This window comes from Eptatretus burgeri, chromosome 7 (genome assembly GCF_056783735.1).
Source record: "Eptatretus burgeri isolate ZD-2024b chromosome 7, Ebu_testis_v1, whole genome shotgun sequence".
In the NCBI taxonomy this organism is placed as follows: Eukaryota; Metazoa; Chordata; class Myxini; order Myxiniformes; family Myxinidae; genus Eptatretus; species Eptatretus burgeri.
In genome coordinates this window covers 26,321,864-26,340,733 of record NC_140967.1, presented here as the reverse complement: position 1 = coordinate 26,340,733, position 18,870 = coordinate 26,321,864, and the positions used below count along the sequence as shown (strand labels likewise).

The 18,870-nt window shown below is 44.8% G+C and overlaps 1 protein-coding gene across 2 annotated transcripts in view; it reads left to right on the top strand.

Moving 5' to 3' along the window:
• The first annotated feature begins 1,374 nt into the window (after positions 1-1,374).
• LOC147022858 (thrombospondin-2-like) overlaps positions 1,375-18,870 on the top strand; it is a 46,473-nt gene continuing 28,977 nt past the window's right edge. The window contains exons 1-9 of one of the 2 annotated variants that reach the window (XM_085887748.1): positions 1,375-1,655; positions 10,982-11,092; positions 13,386-13,942; positions 14,086-14,170; positions 14,378-14,437; positions 15,118-15,308; positions 15,520-15,648; positions 17,598-17,691; positions 18,236-18,406. In XM_085887748.1, the coding sequence (XP_085743874.1) occupies positions 11,017-11,092; positions 13,386-13,942; positions 14,086-14,170; positions 14,378-14,437; positions 15,118-15,308; positions 15,520-15,648; positions 17,598-17,691; positions 18,236-18,406 (1,363 nt within the window). In that variant the 5' untranslated portion in view covers positions 1,375-1,655; positions 10,982-11,016. Of the gene's footprint in view, positions 1,656-10,330; positions 10,586-10,981; positions 11,093-13,385; positions 13,943-14,085; positions 14,171-14,377; positions 14,438-15,117; positions 15,309-15,519; positions 15,649-17,597; positions 17,692-18,235; positions 18,407-18,870 lie in introns of those variants that run through there. The other variant, XM_085887749.1, reaches the window with a different exon arrangement.

Here is an 18,870-nt window from a genome sequence, read left to right as displayed (position 1 = left end):
AGTGACAGTGTGAGTGAGGAGTGTGCTGCCGGCAGTGAGGGGGTGGAGGGGACGGTTGACGGAGTAAGTATAACAGGTGCGGATAGGAGTGTGGGTGACAATGGGTTGTGGAGCATGCGGATGCGGTTGCTAATGATGCCATTAAGGGTATTTCAAGTGAGGGAGACTGGTGGGGTTGCGGTTCGTGTGGTTGGCGGTAGGGTTGTGGTTGGTGCTGTCAATGGTGGGGTTGCCATCGGTGAGTTGGGTGTGCTGTAGGTTCAGAAGCCGATGGAGGTGCTGGGTGTGCATGTGAGGGTTGTGCTGCGGATGATGTTGGCAGTGGGGTGGATGCGGCATTAGATGAAGAGAGGAGAGAGGGAGGTCAGGGCGATAAGTTTGCCAGGGATGAGGCGATTGGATATGTGGACTCTCCATTATGTAGCAGCGATCGAAAAAAAAATATGATTCTGTGTTGTTTCAGAGCGGTAGGGATGAGGGATGAGGAATGTTGATGAAGTCTTTGATGACATTTTGTCAGGTCATGGTGGAGGGACATTGGTGAAAACGCCTTCGGGTACCAATGATGAGGGAAGAACATTTTCAGAGGATTTAAAGTCCAGGTAGGAATTATCGGGTTGTTGATTGAGGAGGGAAAGGGGTTTCAATGTAATTTTTGAAACATTGGGTGCAGTGTAGAGCAACTAGATTGATCCCAGGCCGAACTACACCAAACTTCGAGGGGCGGCCGAAAGAGACAGGAGTTTTTCCATTAGCAAGGGGCGATTACGAGGGGATCTGATAGAGATGTTTAAGATAATGACCGGTGGAGACAAAATAAGTTCAAAATATCTTTTTTTCAGCAGAATGGACACTGACAGGACAATGGGGCACAGTTTAAGAGTAAAGAAGAGGAGAGGTAAGATGGCAGTGAGGCAGGCAGGGGTCTTTCACTTGGACTCCTTAGAGTGGTGAATACATGTAATGGCATCCCTCCAAGGGTAGTGGCAGTAGAGTTAGTGGATTGTTTTGAAATTCAGTTGGATAGATATGATTGTTGGGATGATTTCACAGGTTTGATACGGGCATAATACCTCCTCTTGCAAAATGTATTTCCTTGTATCCTACGACCCCCATCTAGTGTTTTGTGCAGGAATGTCATTTCATTTCTCTGCACACTCTAAAACGATAAATATTGTTATCCGATGATTCAAACATTTACGGTTTTTTTTCTTATTCAAATTCAAATATTCTGGATTGTAGACCTTCCATGTTGGAGAGAAATATATCCCTTCTATCATAATTTCAGAGCTGTATGGTGAAAACGTTTGAACAAACTTTGATATGCATTTATATATATACATTCTGATTCTGATCTACCATACTCTGTTGCAGATGGTCAGTGCTGCCGAAGCAGTTTCTTGGAAAGTGTTATGCTGGGTGGTTTGCCATTGCCTTCCTAGCAGTAGTTAGGGCAGGAATTTGGAATTTTGCCATGGTGGGGGTGATACAGCTCACCTACTCTTCGCGGATGACACCGTGGGATCTTTAACGTCCACCAACTAATGCCACCAGACGGGTCACCACATTTAACGTTCGTCCGAGGGTCGGCACACACACACGTTGATGAATCACCCTGCCTGTCGTGATTCAAACCCAGGATGGACAACTTGGAGGTGAGTATGCGTATACCTTTAAGTCATCCTGCCAGCCCTGCAATATACATACACAACCCCAATTTTGTGCTGTAAAATTTGACTGTGGGGCCATCATGCTGTACAAGACAAAAACCAACCATGGAGGAGAGTGAATCATTTACTGTGAAAAGAGGGACCGAATTAGAAGAAAAAAAAAACCCACCGAAAGAATGGCCGGACTCGGAATACTGAGCGACCGTCTATTATATCAAAGCTCTGCAGATGGCACCCGACCCAATTCATTGTTGCACGTCTCGCGTAAGGTGAATCATCTTCTGCCAAGTATGAAATACAGAGGACACGTAGGTTTTTAGATGTTCGAGGCTTCAGGCTTGACTAACAGCCTCACTGGTGATGCGTTGACAGGATGCATTTGTTCAAAGGTATGGTGTGTCATCCTTGTTCGGGAAATTCTGAAAAGCTCAACATGCATGCCCATTTCTCGAACTTAGTGGCTCATTTCGTACCAAGATGACCTTTCCCTTTGAAATGGATTTGTTCCATGAATCTCATGCATGGCCACGTGGTAGCTTAAGCGATATCGCATGTGTGACGTCACAATGCCATAAATTTTAGCAGAAAGAGTGGAGTTTGTTTTTTTTTCCATAATAGGCATGAAAGTGCAGGTGCGCTCATTTTAAAAAAAGAAGCATATTCTCTCTTTCCAGCAACCTTTATAGCTTACTGGTAAAAATTACATAAATAAAAAGATAGTAATCCCTGGCTTGCCAAAAATGTCACCACCAAGCATTCCTGCTGTGCCACAACGCTACCTTTGACAATTTTGCTCTCAAGCGAGGGGCACTCGGAATGTTACCCTAAACTCTGACAAATTGCACCTGTAAAAGTTTTGGCTTTGAGTCCAATTTTGTTTTGTTCAAATAAGTGACAAAAAAATTAAAGTGCTTCATCAATTTCGGAGCTGCAAGGTATCATCAAGCACGGTCCGATTCCAACAGTCTTCACAATTGCTGGATTAGCCATAAGCCAGGCTTTTAACCTTCAAGTTTTCCTGAGACATGTATCAGTATCTACTTGACCTTGATGTGGATTTTTTAAACCCACCTTGTGATCGTTGTCCTCCTGAAGGATTCTAACTGGTCGATTGTGGAATCCTATTTGACTTCAGACAGAGTTTAACGTTTGTCCGATTTGATTATAAAACCCTACAAAAACCCTATCGACACTGATAAAACTGATGTCCACACAAGTCCTTCCTTGTGAAACAATTTATTTCCTAATTATACACCATACACTTCTCACCTTTGTACAATGAACTTAAGAATCCCCATTTGATTGCAATATTATTTGGTTCTATTTCATTTATTCTTATTTTAGTTAACAGTTAGACCAACCCGATTCAATTCACTTCTACATTACATCAGAGAGTTTTATTCTAACTTGGTACTTGGTCAGTTCCAAGGAGTACGAGCCACTGAGAAACTATACTTCCTCACGTGCTCGTACTAAGAAAATATGTCTTTCAAAACATTTTATACTTCCATGAGAGAGAGGTTGGGGGATATTCACCCAGACTGTAGACGTGTCCTTTAGACAAAAAGCCACTTTGTACATTTTCTAAGCAAAGGTTCATTTATCAGCTCGGTCACTCTGCTCCAGAACAACACATTTCTTATCATTTAGGGCAAAAGTCTTTTGGCCAGAAATGACAGCCAATTCAATTTGCAGCATAAAAGTTACATTTCTGAAACTCCATTTGTTACAATTTAAAATACATGAATATAAATTTTTTCCCCCACAACCTGAACGAATTATTAATGAGTTGCATCGATTAAAAATGTTTTTTTTATTGTGATCTGAAAAAGATTATTTTTCAAGTTGAATCTCAGGTCAACAGGTTGAAGCTTAATTTGGCCCAAGGTGTGAAAGAGGCAACAACAAAAGAAATAGTTTGTGGGAATCTAATGACTGCACCTGTAACATAACTTGTAAAGGAAAAAAATGGAGGCTGTGGAGGGACTCGAGCCTCGAAGCCGTCTCACCTGGGCTCGAATATCGGCCGAGCAGCAAACGAGCGTCACCCCGGTGTCTCGCAGGCAGAGCGAGGCATCGATGTGCGTGCCAGTCCTCGGATAGATGTTAAACTGGGTGTCCCATCTGCCAACATTTGTTGATGGACGTGAAGCATGCTACGGTGTCCTTCGTGAAGAGTCGGCGAGCTATCGCAGGCAATCAGACGGCACAGCCACACCCCTCCTCCTCAATCAATGACGTGACTCGCAGTCATGTGATGCAAACGACAGAAAGAAGAAGCCACAGGCCTGAATTCTAACGCAGCAAGCACAAAGCCAGATCTTTATAATCGTTTGCTTTCCCCAATTTGTAGCTTTAATCAATGAGGACAATCGGTTTTCAATAATGAATAAACAGTTTGATTCGATTTCGATGATTTTATATGTCGTGAGGTCATTCTTATCATTTATTAAAGTGCAAATATTGTTTCACGAAAAAAAATTTCACGAAAAATAAGTGACCACTATATTCGTTATTGTTGTGTGTCTGTCTGTATGTCTGTATGTCCCGAGCAACGCTCCGTGGGTTTTGATCCGATCTTGATAAAATTTTGGTGGGAGGTTTATATCATGATATAGTTGTGTTTTCCTGAGAATGGGCGTGGTCTGCCCATTATGGGTGGAGCCACGCCCAAAAAACGTGTTTTTAGGGGGTAGCTGATTTCAATTTGCATCTTCTCCAAGGGGGGTTTGTCGAATCTGACAGGGGTTTCGGTATTTGGTTAGCCCAATGGCACCTGCATAGCCCCACGGAGCTCGATTTTTCATTTTCATCCCAAGGTCAAGGTCAAGGTCACGAACTTAGAAAATTGTGAATTTTGACATAAAAATAATGCGACCGCCCAAACTTTGAGAGCAAGGATGACAATATTTTTATGCATAATCTTGAAGTCATTCCCCACCTAAAGTCTTGAAACAATTTTGCTCTATCTCGAACACCTTGCCCATGGCGCCCCCTTCAAGATTGTTGTTACGCTGATTTCATCAAAGTATGGATCATCCGAGGAGTGCGAAATGTCATATAGCCTATATGACGTTATATTGTTCCTGGAATGTTCCAGAGGAAGTTTTGCACCAAAGGTCATAATCCTTGACCTTTGACCTTTAAAATTCACAAAGGTAAAATTTTCAAAGTTGTGGGAATCGAACCGGGTTTTCGACCTTCTTCGACGAACTAACTCCAATAAGCTATAGCACGTATCCTGTTTCCTTATTTTAATGTCCACAACATTGTTTTGTGACTTTTCAAGGTTATGCAAAGGTCAAATTTTGAAAGTTGTTGAACGAAACCGGGTTTTCGACATTTTGCAGCAAATAACCTGTCACTCGTACCACATCGTGTTGATCATTTTTATAACTTGGTCAAAAATTATCACATTGTCTCATCCTTGACTTCTGAAACAATCTACATCGTCAAATACCGCTCGTGAACCATCGTCGTCTTCAGACTTGTCTCATTCTATATATTTTCGAATATCAGCCTTTCCTTGTGTGATGAGTTGGCAATGTCCAGCATCATGGAGTATACACTATGTCACGTTTAAAATCAATCGCTCTCCTTTGTTGCATAGCTGGTGCATTAACCTTTTTGAGATACATTACATTACAATATATATATATATATCTCCTTGCTTCGAATATGAACAGTTGGATTGGAGCTCTGCAGGTAGAATGTTGCATCATGACGATGTGGGTCATCCGGCGGACGGACATTAAGCCGGGTGTCCCATCTGCAAGACACGTAGCAATAACGCGTTGGACATAATACGTGAACAAACCTGCAAAGATTTATTGATGAGAAAAAAACAAAAACTTTCAGGTTCCTGAAATTAGTAATTTCTTGATGCAGGTGCTGGCGATACTCTTTGTGAAAGACTCTTCGTGGGATCTTTTAATGTCCACCAGCTTATGCTGGCCAGATGGGACACCCAGCTAACGACGGATGGCGAAGTTTGTTATGCAAAGCCCAGACTGTGAACTACCAGGCCAGCAGTTTATCGTCGGATCGGGATTCAAACTCGGACTGCTCAAAAGGCAATCTTCCCAAATTATCTGGAAGACATCAAATGAAACATCCTTTATAAATCATTTGGCAATACTTCAACCAAGGTTGTGATGTCATAATTACTTGTGAGACAGCACTTTGTTTGGAGCATCATGACGTGATGCTTAAGATCATGGCCACACACCAACTGGAATAAGCAGGACGGTTGTAATATAATCAAACTGGAGATGGGATGGGTCAGACCGGGCCATGTGCAGCCAACCATGTGGAAAACCTCGGTGGCGTAACGGCTGGAGCGTCCACGCCGAGTCTGATAGGTTGGTAGTTCAAACCTTTGCCGAGTCATCCCAAAGATTATAACTGGTACTGGTACTGGTACTGGTACGTACTGCTTCCTTGCTTGATGCTCAGATTGTAACAAGTGAGAAATGACCACACTGTGGTCACAACCTGCGATGCAGAAAAACCAAACTTGGACAGTGTATTAATCAGCTGGAAACCTAAATAGCCCTTATGTGTTCGGCCCACTTAGCTTGATGACATAGAAGAACTGCACTGGCCAATGAGAGTGTGTTTGCTGATGAGGCCATGTGGCTGCCATATTGGTACTCACATACTGACTGTTCCACAGTAAAGAATGAAAAAATATTTCAATATCAGAATCGTTTTGCATTCTCCCTTTACTTAATAATTGCTGTTTACTAATGAAATATACAGTGAACGAATGAATGACAGTTGGTCGAACTTTAGACATTATAACTCAGATTCAGCTCTGCCTAAGTAAAGCTACGCTGTATCTGGGGTTCTAGTTATATTGTTACGAATGTGGCAGCCATTTGCACACAAACAGACAGCAGTCCCTAAGTTTTGTTATTTCGTTAAGTATATGTGTATAGTTAGATTCCTCCCTATGTCTAAAGGGAATTACATGTGTGCGCTGCAAAGTTTCTTTCCAGTTAGATTTTTGCAATACCCAACGCCAACCAATCAATCCTTCGTTCTCGCACCATCGCCATCCATCGCCCACGTGCAATGTGTCACGTACAGGGGTGAGGTTTCCTCTGCCCACCGTGAGCTCGTCCAATCGACAGCGGCCGGCCCGACAGCCGACCCGAAATCTCCCCTCCCTGCTACAAGGGTGGATGGGGAATAGGGTGCTCCCCTGGTTGTTCCGTCTGGGTTCTCAGACACGCACGGGGGGAGGGTGGTCGTTGCCCCCTCCCACCGGACCTCCTCCAATCACGGATGGCCACCATTTTCCCCCACCGAACCAATCAGGAGGCTCATCACCTCAGGGCCGACTCCGCCCCAGCCAGATAGAGTATTTGTCCCGTCCAATAAGGGGAGGCCACTGATCGCCCGACAACCCCTCGTCCAATCCGGAGACGAGTTACCTCGGAGCGCTTCCCTCGACCCACGGGGAGGGGGGGGGAGGATAAAAAAAAGGTGGTAGTCGTCGTCGTCTGGGCTTTTTGCTCTTTGCCCTTTGGTCTTTTGGTCTGCAGTCATCATCGGCGGTGGTCTTGGTCTGCGGTCTTTTCCGGGGTTCCTCGTGGTGGTGGTGGTCATGGCAGCCAGGACCGTGGTGCTCGATCGTCGTTCGTGGCAGCCAGGATCGTGGGCTCGTTGGATTCTGGATCGTGGGTTCGAGTCCCACCGTGGTGGGTTGGAGTCGGTGTAACCGCACGAGGCGGCCACGCACCCGGCCAGACTCTGTCCCCCCAGCTAAACTATCCTCCTCGGCTGGAGGACCGAATAAAGACCCGGTGAGGTCCATTTTCTTTTGGTGTGTGTGTCTGTGGTGGCGCTGTCCTATAAGTAGAAATTGTTTAGTGCTTTTGCTCACTGTACATTGCCTGCCTATTCGTGATTAAGTCTGCTCTGTGTCTCCCTTCCCGAATACTGTAAATAAACCCCTGTTAAATGTACCAGCTCGTTGCCTGTTGTTTCTTTCATTGGCCCAGTATGGTTCGGGCTTGAGAACGAGGAAGGCCGTTTGTGTCGTAAATTGTTCATTTGGTCCGGCGCGGCTTTGGTAACTTCCACACGGTTACGCCAGATCCGAGTCGCTCACAGCGACTCGGTTTCCCCGGTAACAGTCGGCCGAGGGTGTGGCTTCCGCGGTAGTTAGACGCCATGGGTACTTAGGTAAATTGGAATTGGACAAGTGTACCCTACCTCCCGCCGTTGAAATATTGGCGACCACGGTCCTTTAAGTGACCTGTCGACTCCTGAGTTATCCGGGGTGACGACCTTCCAATTCCGGTGTTCGGTGGGAGATGGCCCGACTGCTCCGTCTCGTGGTCGTCCTCGCCACCGACCCCCGACCCACAACAATATGTTAGACATCCAATTACCTGTGAAATGACTTCCCACAGACAAAATATTGTTTGTTATTGCACCCAAACGCAACACAGGTCGGCATTGTGTGTGCTGTCCTTGCAGTTGTGGTGAGTACCAAGATGGCGGCCGGTGACCAGTTTTTTTTTTTTCCAGTAATCCAGTTATATTTAGATCAGTGGATCGGCCCACCAGAAAACCAAGATGGCGGCCATACCGTATCATTTCGTTTGGGTGCTATGGTGGGTGGAATCAAGTGACAGATGTGGGTGTGGTCCGGAAGCTGTGCATCCAATGGGTGCACATTTCAAAAATCGACCCTGAGCAAGAATCCCAACAGCAATGCGGAGCTCTTGTTGACCTACGACATGTCACAGGTCAAAAGGAGTGAGCAACGACAAAGAACCGTACTTCAGTAATAAGTGCGCAAGCTTTAATGAGCCAAATGACCTCTTGCATTGAAGTTCCTTCCAAGGAACATTGATTATATGAAAGCTTCATTAAAGCACCTCCACCTGGAAACTTCCGATCTGGGGTTTGCTTCAAGTTTATCGTCTTTCAGGGTTCGGTGGTCAACCACAAAAAGACGATTCTGCTTGTAATTGGTAAAGCACAAGCAAATACTCCCATTTTGTGGTTCATAATTATCACATCTGTCTGTCTGTCTGTCTGTTTTTTCTCTCTGTGAGCAGGGTATCTCAAAAAGTTATGGACAGATTCAGACGAAATTTTGTGGACATGTTGGATGTGTGACAAGGAAGAATTGATTCGATTTTCGTGAAGATCCGGATACTGTAGTTAGCCTTGAGTTATCTACCCGTTGCAGGTCTGAATGCTGCCGAAGCATTTTATTAAGCACGGAAATGCACTGAGAGGTTTGCCATTGCCTTCACAGCAGGGTCAGGAAGGTTGGCCAGGGGACCGGCCATTAGCAGCCTGCTTTTTTTGCCAACTTCCAATGCGACTTTTGATGTGCACCAGCAAATGCTTTCACAGACGGGAAAGTTAGCCGAACGTTGCTTCGAAGGATGGCGTACTCACTGATGCATGCGCCCTCGTTGTGCTATCTCCAAGATGGCAGTTTATATCCAGTTAGACCTGCAAACGAACTTGGACGAGACAGAATGAAAGTGAGTACACAGCTGAGCTATGCTGTTGTTTCAGGTGTGTATTATATATGGTACAAAAAACTTGACAATCTCTTCTGATTTGGAATTATAATTTATGGGAATAATTCATTTGCTAATTTCAGTAATAGTATAGCAAGCAAAGTTGCATTTTAATTAACGGTGTTGGTGTGCATTATTTACATCATATTTATTTATATTGCTCTTTATTAGCAGTTAGAATAGTTTGGAAATCAGTTGAGTGACCTGATGTGTGAGGATACTGAACTGGCCTCCCAGAGGTTCTGGGTTTAAAACGTTCAATTCTGCTGAACTCATCAGTTTTAAGGATTTGAAATTCGAAACTTCTGGAAGCCGAACTCGCCTCCGGAGATAAAACCCAGCTGTATCATTCATGATCATCCTCACCTTGTTTGATCTCCATGTGGCACCATAGTTCACACTTTGCGGTTGAGTTTTAATGCTCTCAGGCCAGCTCGGGATGGCCATTAGAATGAAACATTGGAAGCTCCAAATTCTTGTTATCGGTTTCTTTTTTGAAACAGCTTTGATGCTGAATCAATCATTTAATCAACGAAAGCATCGTTTGCAATTTTTCCAGACTTTCTTTCTGGAGCTTTACTTGGTAGTGACCTTAACTATATGATGTTGAGCATGGCCATACCTCCATGTCCTCCATATGAGAATGGGTATGGATGAACTTCCATATCCCAGGTATTTATCGCCCAGGAGAAAAAACTCCTGTTTTTAGAACTATAGTAGATGATGTTCTACAGTTAGATGTTCTACATGTTAGATGTTCTACAGTAGTTCTACAGTTAGAACTATAGTAGATGAGAGTTGTACTCTCATATACTCTAGTAGTCTGCAGAGAATTACTCCAGGAAAGGAATGTTATTTTTGGCTGGGGTGATGTTGAGCAAGGATCAACCTCCATATACTTAGCGTATGATAACGGCCATGGATGAACCCCCGTATCCTTCATATTTTTTTCCGATCACGGTCCTGGTCAGCATTCCCACTGAGCTCCCGCAGCACGATAGGCGGGACGCTCCCGGACTAGTTGGCCCTCCGCCGGGGTGCCGGTCGAGCAACGTAACGCCCACTTAATTCCAGGCAAGTGAATAACCGTCCCCTGCCGTTCTTAGCCACGCTGATTGATACAAAGCCCTGGCGGAATGCACCACCCCTATAAAAACGAATGCAGCTCCCTGGACTCGTCATCATTCCGAGGTCTTGGTTTGCTCGGCACGGTGGATGCTCAAACAGGGGAGCACCTTGAAAACGCTCTGACTCAGGAGGGAATCTTCCTCGAGGAGAAGAAGGAACTGGAATAACGCATACATCTTCAACTGACCAACTCTCGTTTGAAGTTGTTCTGTCGAGACAGAGCGATACTCAAAGGTAAGTCAGAAGATTGCTACTACGTAGACAATTTGGACACGTAGTTATTTTGAAATTACTTAATTTCGTTTTCGAATATGTTCAAACAAGTTGAACGACAATGGAATATAATTTCAGCCACTTTTTCAGAGAATTCATCCAAGTGTTTTTTTGTTTTTCCCCCATCATATTTCGTGCATTTTAAACTTTGGATTAATGAACTTCTTTGAGAGCTGCTTCGATTCATGCATTTGGCTTTGTGAGCGTGCTGCGATCTTTTGGAACTCATGACATCATTGAATGGCACGCCTCATGATTATATACAAGGGTATATCAGCACATGTGTATAAGCATGGCTCCATATAAACTCTAAAGAGCATAAACACCGTATCGAGCGTTGATCTTTTTTTTTTCTAGCACTTCGAGTGTGCTCCATCCTTGTGGACAGCGTTATGATCTGGCGGGGTTTACGGACCCTGGTGGTCGTGGCTTTGATGTCAAACTTCTGCAGCTGTGTACGCACAACAGGTATGCAAGTTACACACAACAGGTGTGCTCGGTACACAACAGGCACACGCACACACCTTTCAAACTGGATACTCGTCATGACTTCGCTACCCTATTTCAAGACCTCACATTATTGAACAAGATACATTTTCTACATTTTAAATATACAGGATGTCCATAAAAAATGACATCATTTGAAACTTGAATATCTAAGTAACTACATGTCCCAGGCAAACCAAAGTAAATCGGCTTCATGTTGAACAATAAAAGATTTATTTATCAAAATTCGAACTAGAGATTCAGAGGGACGTAGATTTTATAACCGTTTTCTCAAAACTTCACAAATGTTCAATATGCGCACCGCGTGTGACACGACGTGCGTCAAGTCGGTGGTCCAGCTCCTGCCAAACACACTGTAGCATGTCTTGCGTAACATTCTCCAGCGCCTCAGTGATTCTCTGCTTAAGTTCCTCGAGGCTTGTAAGAAGAGGGGGGATATAGACCAGTCCTTTTAGATAGCCCCATAGAAAAAAAATCACAAGGTGTCAAGTCAGGTGAACGTGGTGGCCATTTCAACAGCACATTGCCATTATCACTTGTACGCCCAAGCCAACTTCCTGGTAGATTCTCATTGAGATAAGAATTAAACATTCAACTTAGTTAGTTTTTACACATTTTGTTAAAATTTGAGATCATTTGAGCGAGAATTAGCTATCTTATTAGACTACGAAATGATGTCTTTTTTTTAGGGACACCCTGTACTCTAAAGCTTCAAATCTGGTATATGTATATTGCAGATTTGTGGATTCATTCCAAGAGCATTTACAAGTTGATAATGATGTAACCCTTTACCTATTGGAGATTTTGGTGGACATGTGTGTTGGTCAGACTGGTAGCTGGCCTAGGTATGAATGGGTGATTGTGATGTCTGTGAAAGAGTCTTGTCAAATTGTGAGTGTGCTGTCGGTTTTTGTTCTTTACTCACCCCCCAAAAAGTGATAATAAAATTATATATATATATATATATATATATGTTAATGATGCATCCTAAACTATAATTGGTTAGGACACCAAATCAAGTCCCATTACAGCTATTGCTGCACGATCTGACCAACAAGTGCCATCTTGCCGCATGGACATCTTGTCTTCCGCCCCACCAATCACAACTAGGAGGCGTCAGCATTATCTTTAGTGGTCGAGAGCTCTTTGAAGGTGATTAATGAAGTCCTCTGACCTAGCCAAACGCCGTGACGCAGCTGTCACGACAATGTCATGACTGCAGCCCCAGAATGGTTTCTGGCAGTGCAAGGACAGCATTTGATGTTGGCATTTTTTTTGCACTGCATGAGGTCCTTCTGGTGCTGTAGTCTTGACGTTGTTGTGATGGTATCGTCATGGCGTTCCTCCAGGCTGAATAACTTTATTAATCATGTGTATATAGTACAATAAACCCGGGCGTAGTGGCGTGCACCTGTAATCCGGATACTCGGAGGCTTGGGTTGGAGGATCGCTTGAGGACGGGGGCTCTGCGCTGGGCCGCGCTATGAGAGGGTGTATGGCAGCCCGGAATCATGGCGAAACCCTATCCTTATCCCTGTGTCGTAAGAGGCGACCAGGGTTGCGTCAGGAAGGGCATCCGGCGTAAAACCTATGCCAAATCAGTATGCGGATCATAATGGATGACCCGCTGTGGCGACCCCTAACGGGAGCAGCCGAAAGACGAACAACACAACATAGTACAATAAAGTCCTTGTTAATGTCCCTGGATCTTCTTTACTGTTCTCCCCAGGCCTATCCCCCCCCCCCCTACTGTCAGTGAAATTATGTCAAAAAAACTGATTGGATTGATGTGATATTGCTATAACACAGGCATGATGGGCCACATGGCCTTCTCCTGCATCAGAGTTCCTTGTATATCCTTGTATAGAATTTTAATTGCTAAATAATGATATTAAAAAAACCCCAATCATTCTGTGTTTGACACATGATTGGAGAGCCTGTGCCTTGTTCTGAGTCATGAGCTCCAGAGCAAGAATTAATCGATTATTGTAGTGTGGAAGATTAAAGGAAAAGACTGGACCGTGGGCCTCGTAGTTTTGGAAAATAATTTCTGATACTTGCTGCCCTCACAGTAACCGACAACTCCTCTGTTTTTGCTTCTTGACACCACTTTTTTTTCCGTGAATAAACAGCCATATCCATTTTTCCGGTTGAACTTCCGCCAAAGGCACACATGCGTTTTAGTAACAAGAGACCCATGCATATGTGCGTGAAAAAGAGAGTTGTCAGCAGACATGCACTTGTCCTTTCACAGATGGCGTGGAAGATGATGGCATTGTCTTCGACCTCTATGAGATCATGAGACTGCGCGGGAGAAGACCCGGCATCCGTCTGGTCAGGGGCCCCGACAGGGACAGCTCGGCGTTCAAGGTGATCCACCCGGAGCGTCTGCCCGCGGCCGCAGACGAAAGCGTGCAGGACCTTCTCGAGATGATGCACCTTGAGGAAGGATTCATCTTTGAGGCGACGCTGCGGCAACAACCGCATACCACCGGCGCTCTGTTTGCACTTGAGCGGCGAGACGGCTCCGATTGTCGGTTTGAAATCGTTTCAGATGGCCCCGGTAACAAGTTGGAAGTGCGTTACTCGCTAGACGGTGTTCCTGGCACGGTGACGTTCTTCGACGTCGATCTGGCGAAGGGGAAATGGCGCTCATTCTTGCTGTACTTCAGCACGGAGCAGGCCAAGCTGTATGTGGACTGTCGATTCATCAACAGTGTCCTGCTAGAAGTACCTTTTTACAAGAAGCTCGACTTCTCCAACAGCAACCTCTATGTGGCAAGAGGCAGCAAACCCAAGCACAATTTCAAGGTGTCTTTTACTTTGAGTGACGTCCAATCTTTTGCGCTTGTCTTTGTTAAACATGAATTGCTGATGGATTGACTGCTTGTGCCGACTAACCGAACCACCTCGCCGATATTGCCGTCTCGATAACGGTGAAATATGTCCTGCAGGGATCGCTGCACAACCTGCGCTTCGTTTTCAGAATGCCGATGGAGGTTCTCCTTCGAAACAAGGGTTGTCCAGAATCAATCACGAGTGAGTAATCTCCTATGGTCTCAATTGTGTTTGTCGTGGGTTGGATTCGCACCAAGAATCGCCGATTAAAACGTTTAAACAAAGCAAAAAAGGTTGTTCTTTGACATCTGGAGTGTTTGATAAGGTCATGGAAGTCTGGAGAGATGTGAATCGATGGAGTAATTCTCAATGTTGAAGTGGTACCATGAGCGTGTTTGACCTTTGCAGGGAAGGGCGACCCTCTCGCACGTTCCTTCGGTCGCAGTGGCCCGGTTCAAAGCTCGAGAGGTAGGTTATGACTCTTCATTTAGAAACGCCTGCAATAAGTTTGGTTGCCCTAACATCGTTAAAATTAGGCATGCTCGATCGGTCATCGCCTGGAAGCTTTTCGAAATGAAAAGCTGAAGGTCGAGAGTAAGGGGACACAATAAAACGATCACCTGTTGCAGAGGATGAGCATTTCTGGACGTCATTGGACACGGCCAATGATTTGTACCATGCAAGTCCACAAATCACTTAAAGGACTTTTCCTTAACTTTTTCCTGAATGCATTTCTTTTCATCCAAAGCAAAATCATATATTGTTTATGTATTTGAGAATTATTATTTTTTTTAATTGCAGGATAATATTGCTAGGATAGGCTAGAGGTATGCACACTCACCTCCGAGCTACTTCGCTTGGGTTTGAATCTCAATACAGCGATAAGCGACCTCCCTGTTGCTTCGCGGGCAAGGCGCGGCGTCAATGTGTGTGCCGTCCCACGGATGGACGTGAAGATCAGGCGAGCTATCGGCGACATCCTTCACAAATTTCAAATCCCTGCCTTCACTGGCTGCTGGGAAGAGAATGGCAAACCACCGAGCATATATTTTGCCAAGAAAATGTTTCGGAAACACTGACGCTCTGCACGAAGAGTGTGGTACAGCTCGTAATCATGATGTTCCTGTGGTGTGATCTTCACTTTACAGTTCAACCCAATGATGCAAGAGCGGATAGAATCAGCCCAGCCTTGGTCGACAATTACGTGGCCCAGAAGATGAACCAGAGGTTGGACAACGGCTACTGTGAATACTCCTGCAGAGATTTCTCAAAGATGTTTACCGACTTCCAAGGTTTTAACGTGATCGTCGGCAACCTGATGAAAGACATCGAGCACATGGTATGCCATTCTTTGCTGCGCGTCTCCAATTTACGTCTGATTGCAGAGCAATTCTTTAATCCGATCTGTAAAAGTGGTTCGAAATTGAGAATTTTGACAACGACCCCACTGTTTGACCAGACTCCCAAAATCAAAACAATATTAAACAGCAATTTATTTCCTCCAATGCTTGTGCCGGAGCCAGGCTCAATTCATGGCTGTTTCCTGGCAGGAGAAAGAGAATGAGGTTTTGCGTAACCGCCTGGGAAAATCCAAAGAAAGCATGTGCTGGCACGATGGACGTGTATATGAGAATCGTGCTGAATGGACGGTGGACGGCTGCCTCTCCTGCGTCTGTGAGGTGTGTGCCCTTTCGAGCGAGTTCATGCAACCGGGGTTGTCAGAGCCCTCATGTAATTATGAACCCATTCCTCTGTGGAGGGACTCTAAACCATAACCGTGAGTCTAGTAATAACATTGGGCTGATGGGATGGCCTAGAGGTATGCACACTCGGCTTTGAGCTGTCTACCCTGGGTTTGAATCCTGATCCCAGCTATAAATTGTTATCCAAAGGTGTTTTGCATGCGGCGCGGGTATAATCGATGCGTGTGCCCGTCCCTCGGATGGATGTTAAATGGGAATCACATCTGCCAGCATTAGTTGGTGGACCTTGAAGATCCCGTGGTGTCCTTCGTGAAGTTTAGACGAGCTTTTGCCGACACCATGGTCAAATTCCAAATCCTTGCCCGAACTACTGCTGAGAAGGCAGTGGCAAAAACTACAGGGTATAACCCTTGCTCAGGAAGCTTCTTAGGCAGCACCGGTGCTCTGTGAAGAGGATGGTACATCAGAGAGAGAATAATAACATTAACCTTTAACTGTCAGTACACCTTTGGTATGGTAAAGGTGGCTGGCTTGGGACCCCAGGTTCCTGAGTTCGAGCCCCTGTTGGCAGTTGATTTAACACCAGGTGGAGTTGACTCAGCCTGTCATCCTTCCGAGGTCGGCGAAATGAGTTCCGGTGTACTGGGGTAATAACCATTCTGGGTAATCTGCGTCGGAGTAGTGACCTTTCCAGGACTGTACTCCTTGCCAAAGAAAATGCCTCAGCAACCGTATCTACAGTGGTGGGTTTTGGATCCCAGGGTCCTGAGTTCAAATCCTGCTCGGCTGTTGAATTAATATCAGGTGGGGTTGACTCTGCCTGTCATCCTTCCGAGGTCAGCAAAATACCTGGTGTCCTTGCTGCCAGATGCCAGCTTGCTGGTATCCTGTGTCGGAGCGGCAACCCGTCCAGGATTGTGCCCAATAGCCAAGGAGACTGCTTAGGCAGCATCAACGCTCCGCACAGAGTGTGGTCCCAATGGATGGAACCCTATGCGCCTTTATGGCACGAAAGGAATGGTATTATATTATATTGCACCTTTGGTATTATTGGCAGTTTTCAAGGAAATGTATGAGGCTGATGTTGGTCTTTGTTTAATTGGACTGAAGTTCACGGGAACATGAACTTTGAACCCCCCCCCCCCCCACTTTCCTCCGAACATACACCATTGTGAATAGCCGAGCTTACTTCTCAATTGCCCATGCAATTGCAATGTATCGTGGGATTTTGACTTTTTGTAATTGCATGGAATCCAAGGATACATCTCATGGAAATGCCGAAACTGCAGCGATGCCACTCCATGAGAACTGAACCCAAAAGAAAAACCTTGAACTGCTTGGGGACTTGGATAGAAAGTCTTTGTTTTGTTTCTTATTGCTCAATAAATCTTAATAAATGGGCCACATGTTTAAAAGCCTTCCCCATGACAATGTTTATAGCTTGGTGGACTGTGACTTCCAGGCTAGTTAGTATTCCACCAAGCTAAAAAGTGAATCCAAAGAAGTGCGAGGCAAAACTGCCTGCCTAAGGTTGAGCAAACCACACTGTTATTTTTCCGTTACGTAATCATAACTTGGAAACAGGGGGACGGGCCGGATGCGTAAAGAGAGCTTTCGATCCTGCGTTGTGCAAAATGTTATTCTATGACTTCATGTTTTTGTGGGATCCTCCAGTTTGTAATAACATCATACTGCAAGCATTTTCCAATGCCATGGGTTGGTGGCTTGGCATCACCTGAACCGTCACAGCACTGGTAGCCAAGTACAATTGACCTTGGCTATATATTTGATTTGGAGGCTTGAAACAAACAATTTTAATAAACCAAAAATATTCTCCAAGGAATATGACCGAGTATTCCACGACGTGTTTAAAGTTCGTGTGCGAATATCGAAATGATTCATGTTTTTGTGAAATATTTTTGCAGGATTCCAAAACTTTGTGCCACCAAGAATTTTGCCCACCAGTGGCTTGCATGAATGCCACCATTCCGGAAGGAGAGTGTTGCCCGAAATGTTCCGGTGAGGAATTGCAGTTTCCAGGGAGGATTCTTTGAAGTCACAAACGTAATACATCCATCTCCTCCAAGTGTCACAAGGTTAAGAGTGCGAAATGAAAACAAAACAAAACTGCAAAGTGTACAAAAAAAATGTCACAAGTTCCAAATGCGGGGAAGCTCACGTGCTTCTTGAATGCCATCAAATTTAAAACATACTCTCTGCACATATTTCTGCTGATTTCAAAGTGCTGAACTTTTGGGAAAGCACTTGTTGCTATCACTGCACAGGAATCCTCATTCCAAGCAAGCCATGACATTCCACCTGCCAGCGGGCATATGGACCTTGTTTGCTACTTTGCGCTTACCGCTTTTGAACTATTGGTTCCCTTGGCAGTTTATTTACAGTAGGAACATTGTCTCCTTGTCTTGTTGACTTTATCTGTCTTGATCGGTATGTTTTTGTGGAATTCTAACATTGCATTATTGAGCTCTGGCTAATCTTGGTCGATTTACGCCTGCACCGTGTGTGTGTGTGTGTGTGTGTGTGTGTGTGTGTGTACGTGCAGCCAGCGATCGAGATGACGGATGGTCACCTTGGTCTGAGTGGACCGAGTGTACGGTGACGTGTGGATTTGGCTCCCAGCAGCGAGGCCGGTCGTGCGATCGAACCAGTAGTGCATGCAGCGGACCGTATGTCCAGACCCGCAAATGCCTCTTGCAGGAATGCAACACACAAAGTGAGTTCCTCATTTTCGTTTAAATTGCGTGCCTTCCGTTCTCTTTTTTCCCTCCATATTCATGCACGAACGCACTGCATCTTGGAAGAAGACACCCAGAAGACTTTGGTTGAACTTCAGTATCTTATGTTATTTGCTTCCTGGTGATATCTTTATACTATACAGTGTTTACGGACGTGTTCCTCCGTGAGCCCGAGCAATGCGTTAAATAAATTCCCACATTTGATAACTCTTATGAATTTGCTAGTTGGAAACACATTCTGGTATTTAGTATTGACCATATAAGGAAGTCGAGTTGCTATGACGTATTGGAGGCATTCTTTCTCAAACGCATTCATATGTTGCCATGGAATATCTCAAAAGTGGAATGGAGATCCACCAACCCATGTGTTTTTGCTTCTTTTCTTTTTAGACACTTTGAACTTCTGCAATTACTTGCACACATGTCCACGTCTTTATTATGA